Raw genomic sequence first — 9,359 nt, 5'->3', positions numbered from 1 at the left:
GCAGATGGTTTAACCATAGAACTCTGTCCTCCAACCCCCTTTTTCCTCAGCCTGACACCCAAGCACTGATGGGGAGTCAGCCTTCAAAGAGCCATGAGGAAATGCAACCCCATGAATGTGAAGAGGAGACACAGTCACTTGTTCTGACACTCACAGCCATCAACTTAGATCATGGCAAGATATAAACTTTCGGGGTTAATGCAGCGAGGGAATCTGTATATGTTGTGTCACCAGGCACAGGTTCAGCAGCCAAAATGGGAAGAAAAGTCAGCTCTTACGTGGTTTAACCAGAGGGCACGGTCAGGGCATGATCTGAGGTAAGTTCTGTTGCAAGAGATTCAAATGAGCGCAGACTGCATGAAATTGCTGAATACAATGTCCATTGAGTTGCCTGTTGCATTTTAGGCCTATCAGACAGTCTCCACGGCTGACGAGGACCCTGGAAGAAGTCACACCAATATTTTGGTGAGTAGACAACAGAGTTTGGAGCCCATACTTTCCACCACAGAAGTGATGGGCAAAGTGATGACAGCACTGCCAGACTGACCCATGATGGACCGACCACTCTCTCAGCTTCAAGTGCATCGCTGGTGGCGGATTCCTGATTTCCCAGTTCAAGAGTAGAAGCTCAGACAGATGACATGAGATCCATGGCTGCAGGGATGCAGACTCAGCTTGCTGCCACTCGGGCACAGCCCCCACGGATGTGAATCTCAGAGCCCTACAAGATATTCAGGCGCTTGGGGTAGACCAGCAATTTGTGCTCCTGCAGATCACTCGGATTGCTGAAGGGCCACCCTATTTGAGTGACAGAGTTATTCGAGGGCACCCTGCAAGGCAATCAGCTGTCTCCAGCACAAATATTCAACATCTTTCCACCAGCCATGCTACATGTACTGGGGTAGTGCTTCCTAGGTGCACTAGACCAGGCAAAGGTACCTGCAAGTCAGGCACAAAGGAAATGCACATGGGTGATTTGATGTACTTTTTTGTTAATGAATCAAGATGTTATGTGAATATTTTTGCCATTGATTTGGATTGATGTTGGTAAAAGGAAGTTTGTATTGGGGAGTCAGATATGGATGTATGGTTGGGAATTGGTGCGTTTGGGAAGTTTATTTTAACTGAAGTGAAGACTCATGATACAGTGGCCCACAAAGCCACCTATGTGCAGGCAATGGCATTCTGAACCATTGAGAGATCCATTATCCTGATGAATCCATGTGTTCTTTCATCCTGATGATCTCCCCTCAGGGTGAAGAGATTAAACCCCTCTCCACCTGTACTGTGCCTCTGTAACATTCCTGAAGCATCTGCAAACAAGAAACCATGAGATTTTACTACTGCCATCAGAGCCCATCTGTAAAATTCCACTGTTGTATAATATTAAGGCAACAGCGATCTTCCCACCCCCTGGGAGGGCACCTTTATCTTGCTCAGAGAGCTTGAGCTATCGGTCAAAAAAATGTTTTATCTGGGGAAAAGGTGTTCTCTATTTTACTACCTGTTTGGGCTCAAAGTTAAGCTTGCATAATGAGGCTTTTCTCTGAGCCCAAGGAGGCTTAATGTGAAAGGTTTCGAGAGAAGGTGAAAAAGAAAATAAGAGAAGCCAAGGGGGAGTATGAAAAAAAAACTGGAGAAATCATAAAGGAATCCTAAAGTCCTCTCGAGTCAGATAAATATTAAATGGGTGGTAAAAGGAGGAGTCTGGGGAAATTGTGGACAAAACTGCTTTTACGCATGGAGGCAGAGGGCATACCTGATGTTTTAAATTAATACTTTATTTTTATCAAGGAAGAAGATGCTACCGAAGCCATGGTAAACAAAGAGCCAATTCATATTTTAAATTGGTTGAAAATTAAAAAGGAGTATTGGATAGGTTATCTGCACATATATTTGATAAGTAGCCAGAACCATATGAGATGCATCCAAGGATATTAAGCGAAATGAGTGGAAATTGTGAAGGCATTTTTCAGTTATCTTCCGACACACAGAGGTGATGCCAGAGTACTGGTTAACTACAGACATTACACTCTGGTTCAAAAAAGTGTGTTACGATAAGTCCAGCATCTACAGCCAGCCAGTTTAACTTCAGTGCTAGGCAAACTTCTAGAAACAATAATTAGGGAGAAAAATTAATATAGCAATCCAGGTCTAAGATCATAGAATATAGAGTGCAGAAGGAGGCCATTTGGCCCATTTAAGCCTGCACTTCCAGCCTATCCCCATAACCCAATAACCCCTCCTAACCTTTTATGGTCACTAAGGGCAATTTATCATGGCCAATCCACCTAACCTGCATGCCTTTGGACTATGGGAGGAAACGGGATCACCTGGAGGAAACCCACGCAGACACAGGGCCAACGTGCAAACTCTGGACAATGACCCAGCGGGGAATCGAACTGGGATCCTGGCACTGTGAAGCCACAGTGCTATCCACTTGTGATACTGTGCTGCCCGCTAATAGAAACATGGAGAAATGTGGATTAATTAAGGAAAGCCAGCATAGATTTTTGAATGAAAAATCATGTTTAACTAACTTGTTGGAGTTTGTTTGAAGAGGTAACAGAGATGGTTGATGAGGGTATTGCTGTTTCTGTGGTGTGCATGTACTTCTAAAAGGCATCCAATACAACAGACCTCTGAGCAACGTTATAGCTCATGCCATGAAAGATACTTGACTTACATGGATACAAAATTGGCTGAGTGACAGGAAACAGAGGTGAATGAATGTTTTCCAGCTTGGAGCAAGCTGTGTAGTCAAGTTCCCCAGGGTTCAGTCTTGGGACTGTTGCTGTTCCTGATATATATTAATGACCGAGACCTTGGTGTACAGGGCACAATTTAACTGTATGCAGATAACACAAAACTTGGAACCATAATGAAATGTAAGGAGGAAAGGGTAGAAGTTGGTTTATGGTGGATACTAGATGAATTGACATGGTAGGTGTAAGGACAAAGGGTGGGAGATGGGGGCATGGGTTGGCATGAGTTGGCACAGCAGCCTTTAAGGGTTAAGTGGAGGTGCACAAGTTGGCGCAGCAGATATAAAGGGCAATGGAGATGGGTGAAGGGACATAGATTGGCATTGAGGGTATGAAAGTTTATGGTGGGTCTGTGGGGGGCATTAAGTGGCATGCATTCATATGCATAGGGCATGGATTGTGTGGGGCCAAGGGGGTTATGGGTGAGGACTGGAGGGATGTTTCAAGTTTTAATCTTTATTTTTAAATTTGGACATGGGGCTGGAGCTCCAATACAAGAATTCCACCCAGTCCGTTTCCGCACTCGACATCCTCCTCAGTCCTTCACTGGTGGCCAACCCTGCCCGGACAAAAGAAACCAACATCTGGGCAGCCAATTTTAAAGGTGGCATTCATGAAGCCAGTAATTCTCCTGCTCTGCAGCAAAAATCTGGGCATTAGCCTGTATTTTAAATGTATTTAGCCAAGTGTGTTTGTGCCGAATTGGTTGTCCATCTTTCCATATTGGAAAAGGCAGCCAGATTTTCACCTCATTTTTTTTTGCAGTTATTTAATGATTGACGAGATCTAGATTTCTTCAGAATGGTTGGCCTCAGATTGAACAGTGGATCCTGATTGGAAGTATTGATTTTTCAAGAGAAACGTCCTCACCTCTTGATAACATTCAGATCGGTCATGCAACATGGCTCACAGTGGCAGGGGCCTTCATGGCTGACTTCCCACCATGCTTTCTGATCTTGAGTAAGTTGTTCCCACATATTTGACAACTATTTTGCACTGTCTCTGAGTTGCTTTTAAGCAGTCTTTGGGCTAGAATTTCCAGCCCGCACCCTACGACATGTTTTATGATGGCAGAGGCAGCTCACCAGCAGAGGGATCTTCTGGTCCTACCTTTGTTAACGCCATTTTGCATGGTCTGTCAGTCGCGCCGCCAGGGAAGCTGCTGTGGTGGTCGCCATCGGGAGGTTCAGAAGATCTCAACAGCGGGAAAGGCTGGAAAATTAAGCCCTTTAGATCTCTTTTGCTGACAACCACAAATACAGTTCCCAGTTGTCAATTAGCATACATTACAACAGTGAGAATATTTCTGAAGTGCTTCATTGGCTGTAAAGTGCTTTTGGATATCCTGAGGGTGGGAAAGGCTGACATAAAGGCAAGTTCCTTCCTTTTCACATTCTTTAAGAAATCTTCTTCAGAACTTTTTCTTCAGACATCCGCATCATGATTTAATCCTCTTGGGGTGCTTTTATGATAAAGGCATCCATGTTTGGCGTTTTTTTGAGGAACTTCATTGTCAGATTGCTATCTGATCTTCTTTGTCTCAGGCTGCTTAGGGAGAAGCATGCGTTGTTTTAATTTCTTGATGTGCATAATTGCAGATGCTCTGGTGACCATATATGAATTAACGGAAATGTCAAAGAATCTTTCCGGAAAATTTTACCATTCTTGCCTCAGTCACATTAGGAACAGAGTTAATTTGTATTATTGTTCTCAAGAGCATTCTATGGTTAATTTTTGCATTGTGGCTTTAGCTGCCAATATGGGAAGATTAGATTTTCCAGTATTTATGCCAATACAACTCTCAAACAACTCTTAAAAAGGTCTTCAACCAAGGTCATAAGTTCAATGGTCTGAGAAACTGAACCAACATTCAATATGCAGCATCTTTCCCCACAATGGCAAGGATTTTCTGCCCCCGTCAGTTATGGGTCTTGTCACAGGCGGGGCATGTAAATTTCTACAGCGTTTTGGCAGCTCTCCAAATTTTCCTGTCCTGCATGTGATGAAACCAGCCCCTGGTGGGGCCATAAAACCCCACTCAGTGTGTTTGCATCATTTTTCAAGGCCTGCCTTATATACCTGTTTGAAAGGCAAGACAATACCAGATAGTCCACTGTGACATTGGTGTTAACAATATCAGCACAGGACATTTACTTTGCTCAAGAAATGGAGAGAAATGGTTAACTAACATTATGATCGATGGGGTTAAAAATACGATGAGCATGGTCTCCCTTCCAGGGTAGGGATGACTAAACTTTCTTTGTGGGGCCTGGAAAAGAACTACAGCTTTTCCTGGTCCCAAAGGGGCAGAACTGAACTTACCTGTTTGAGTTCCTTGAGGCTCTTCCTCCCCTGCTAGTTATCCTTACTTGTTTTCTCATTTAGGTCATCCAGTTAAAATTGCAATTAGGTCCTAATGTTGCCACTGGGACCCAGCATGCGTAATGCAAATAAGAACCTTTTCTGAGCTGGTGTCCGCGCAGTCTGCATTTGAAATGGTTGGCATCCAGTCGCTCCAGAGTGGGTAAGTAAGTTATGTAATGTAATGTACTGTCCTGTCTCTTGGTTTCCACCAGGCAGTTATAGTTAAAATTGCTCCTCACTATTACAATACAATGGCTGGTAAGTTGCTTAAAATTCTCGACATGTTGACTGTTCCGCCAACAAGTTAATTTAATCCCTGCTGATAAACTAGATGATAAAGCCGAGGCCCATCAGTCTGATATCTTTGGTCAAAAACATGCAGTTGGGACCATTGTTAAAGGTCAGGGATTTTACACATTTTCTCTGTTTTACAGATAGGCACACAAAACTGTAATCATAAAATGTATGTAAATGTAATGTATCTCATTACTTATAGCTTTGATGCAAATTCTTTTGACAAAACCCACTGGTGTTCTGACCTAAAACATAGCTCCAGATCTGCATTTGCTCAGGTGTTAGAAAGCAAAACCAGTAATCTGAATTTGTCATATCCAATTTATTTCCATCTCAAAAGGAAATAATTATATTTAGTTTAGAATGATTAATTTGTAAATGTGTGCATTAAAATTATTTTTTTCTCCATACATGATGAAGAACAGGTCCCACATCATCCTTTGTACTGTTACCTGACGGAGGTTCCGGGTTACTTTCACATCATGCCAGGCATTGTCATTAAATTTTCCATTCACAGGTTCCACCAAAGCTTCAAAGGCTCCTGACCCCAAATTAATGACCAGTGAGACCGCACCATCTTTCAAAGCCAGATTTACATAATCTGCAGATTTCCCTGTATGAAGCATCAGCCCATTCCTTTGAAGGGTTCTGAATGACAATGTTATTTCATCGCTGCTACTCTGGATTGGGTTCTGTGACAAGTCATAGCAGAAGTATTCGGATCCTTTAAATGTCGCAACATATTCTTCTCTGCCTGAAAAAGAGAAAAAGGGATCAAAAATGGTTACAACACTCCATTTTGTTTTTCACAAATATTAAAAAGCAATAAGTGTTATAATTATTCTTGTGGTACAAAACTACGCCTCTGACGATAAACCCAATGTAGGCCGGAATTCTCCGGTCGTTACGCTCACTTTTCATGCCGACAGCGCACTCCTGCCTGGGGTTCCTGGTGACATGGGGGTCGTTTCAATGGGAAATCCCATTGACAAGCGGCGAGAAGGTAGAATCCTGCCACCGGCGAACAATGTGCCACCGAGAAACATGCAGCTGGGGGACTGGAGAATCCTGTCCATGGACTATTATAATTGATCCAAAACGCTAGAATAGAAATAGTTATCTTCTATCGCTTATGTCAATTTCAAAGCCAAAATGTTTTTGCACAGGTTAATAGAATTCCAATTGTCACACAGGGGAGGATTAATAAAGGGATAGATTGATACCTCCTCACCAACCCGTAATCCTGCTGCTCCATAGCGATGATACATTCGGGCTGCCTTAATTGGATCAGAGTGGACTTTCAGCCCCTCAGGGAAAGGAAGCCCCACTCCAAGCGTTGCCTGTCAATCTTACTGGCCAGCAGCTCTGCAGTCCCAACAGAGGAGTGCAGTGGCCACTGCTGGGACTCCAAGTAGTACGAAGGAAGAAGTGAAGATTAGTGCAGGATTTAGGTAAGTCAGCAGACATTTGGCAGTAACAGGTAGGAGACCCCAGCAGTGTTGGGGGGTGGGGGAGGGTGGGGGTAGGAGGCTAAACAGTCAGGGATGGAGCAGCAAAGCACGGTAACACCTGGGTGTATCCCAGGTGGTCATTGGGAACCCATTAAAGGAGGTATGTCATCTTCCTTTCCACTACCAGCTCGTGCTTTGAAACCTGCTGGGCTGATTACCACGCCCTGCTTTCCTCTCCAGACTCTAAAATTGCAGTTGAGATAGAATGAGCACCTTAAGTGGCAGTTATTTGCCCAATTGTGGCCTCAATATGTTCAAGGTGGGTTGATCACCTGAGACCTTACCAGCTCGCCTTAATATGGAGAACAGGTCAAGGGCAGGCGGGCTGGTGCCCACATTACTTTACGTGCCACCCTTCACCCTATGCTTTTTTGCAATTGAGTCACAGAATTCTGAGTATTCTGACATATTTGTCCAATGGGGAACATCCAAAATGTACATATCAACTATTCCAAAGCAACAAAGTCCAAATGGCACTTCCCTCCCTATCCTGGCTATTTGTAAACAAATGGCATTCTGATCTGCTTCTGAACAGACCAAGATCACAGTCTTTGACTTTCTTATATACCCATGGTAGAAATCCCCGTCACAGTGGCACATCTCAGATTACTAGGACCACAAGAAAATGAGTGTTTTCATTCCCTATTTAATCACTCTCTGATGTGGTTTCAGCAGTAAAATGTTGGTGGTGGCCATTCATTCCCGTTATCATATGACCTCCAAATGAGAAGGCACAAATCAGCAAATAGGTATGGTTTTGATAAGTGCGTTCCTAATTTCCACACCCATTTCTTGAATACTAATTACAGACAGCAACTCTCAGAGTCCACACAAACACAGATAAACTCAGAAATTGCCGTGAGATTTGCCATGCTCCACCACAAGCTTTGTTTCACAGGGTATCTGAAAAATATATTCAGCATTGAATTCCATGTAGAGCTGTGGAATGACTGTATTTACCCATTAATTACCAACTAAGCCTGTGAGGGAAAACTAGAGCTGGTGCATTCAGGTAGTAAATTAATTTTTAATAGTGTATTACTGTCAAACAATGGACAACCCTTCCCAAGGTGGGGGCATTTAATCGGGTGGGAGGGTGGAGGGTAGGGACCTTGCCACATTTCCATCACTGTTCCAATTAAACCCGTGGCAGGCAAACTAGTGTCCATTTAGGGGGTCTCGATCCTGTCACTGTCAATATGCATCCAATGACAGGTGCCATGCAATCATTGGGAAGAGGGGGCCCACTGTGAATCACTATATGACTGCTCTTCTGATTCCCTCTGCCATGCCAACTGATGGTCCCCTCCTCATGGTGCCTTTCCTGCACTCATCTGTAGTCTGGGTGGTTGGCTGAACCTGGGCTTCTGATGGGTGCATTGCAAGCAACTACCACCGCTCTCCCGGTGGTGCTGTTGGCACAGGAGCAGCAAACCTCTGATTAATCGCCCACTCTCAGGGTTCTTAATCCTGCTGGCTAATTAAATAGAATTTAATACAGCATGCCTTCTCTGAAGGAGGAGTTGCAGGCCTCTCATTAGCTCTCAAACTGGTGGGCAACACACCCATTGCCGAGATTAAATGCTGTGCACAACGTGGGCTGCTGACCTTCCTTGATGTGGGCAGTGCTTCTGCAGTCCTGGCTCCATAACCCACTCAATATCATGAGATGGAAGGCAAATGTGGAGGAAACCTACTTATTGACTGGTTCATGGAAGGTGCACTGCCACCTTGAAAAGGTTCCTGACCAGAAAATGAGTCTGGCATCGGGTTCCTCTGACGACGGGTTCCTGAGCCTCGGAGCAACGTTCAGCCCAATATCTTGCAGAATGGTGATTCACTGACATTGGATCTGTTTGGGGCTCTTAATTGCCACAGTGTCTTATGAAATTATACAAGTTGCACATTCCAAATGTTGGTCCTGATTTTTATCCACAACAAATGGCAGGAAGTGGATGACAGTGCAATCAAAACCATTCACTTTGACTTACTGGCCTGTTATAACCCCCATGGGGCAACCATTATTGATCTCCCCATTGGGCTCATGGAGTATGAACTTCCCAGTTTGGGGGCAGAAGCCACTCAGTTGCTGCTCATTAGAACTGAACATAAAAGCCAGCCTGAACGGGGACCAGCATGTTGGTTGTCCTAATGTGGACTGTGATTGGGGATAGTTACTGATGTGGGCAGATTATTGTTAATAGTAAAATAAATCTTGTGCTTCCTACTGCTGGCTTCCTTAGTCTTTAAGCAGCTCATTCATGTCGGCTTTCATTTTTCTCTATATAAATATTTTAATTCAAATGTTTTCCCATTTTATACGTAAAACCAAAATTGCACATCCCCCCAAACAACACCCAAACCACAAATCCCACACAACTGAAAAAACAAATCCCCTAGATTCCTCCACCCTACTCCCTGCATG

The 9,359-nt window shown here is 43.9% G+C and overlaps 1 protein-coding gene across 47 annotated transcripts in view; it reads right to left on the bottom strand.

The window, feature by feature from the left end:
- The window catches only part of nrxn1a (neurexin 1a), a 2,342,145-nt gene that overhangs the window by 1,442,655 nt on the left and 890,131 nt on the right, over positions 1-9,359 (bottom strand). For all 47 annotated transcript variants that reach the window (XM_038810283.1, XM_038810313.1, XM_038810330.1 and 44 more), the window contains one exon: positions 5,876-6,177. In XM_038810283.1, coding sequence (XP_038666211.1) covers positions 5,876-6,177 — 302 coding nt within the window. The remainder of the gene's footprint in view (positions 1-5,875; positions 6,178-9,359) is intronic.

The sequence above is a fragment of the Scyliorhinus canicula genome, chromosome 1 (assembly GCF_902713615.1).
Source record: "Scyliorhinus canicula chromosome 1, sScyCan1.1, whole genome shotgun sequence".
NCBI classification, from domain to species: Eukaryota; Metazoa; Chordata; class Chondrichthyes; order Carcharhiniformes; family Scyliorhinidae; genus Scyliorhinus; species Scyliorhinus canicula.
Note: the sequence above shows the minus strand (reverse complement) of the source record. Positions and strands in the feature narration are given on the sequence as shown.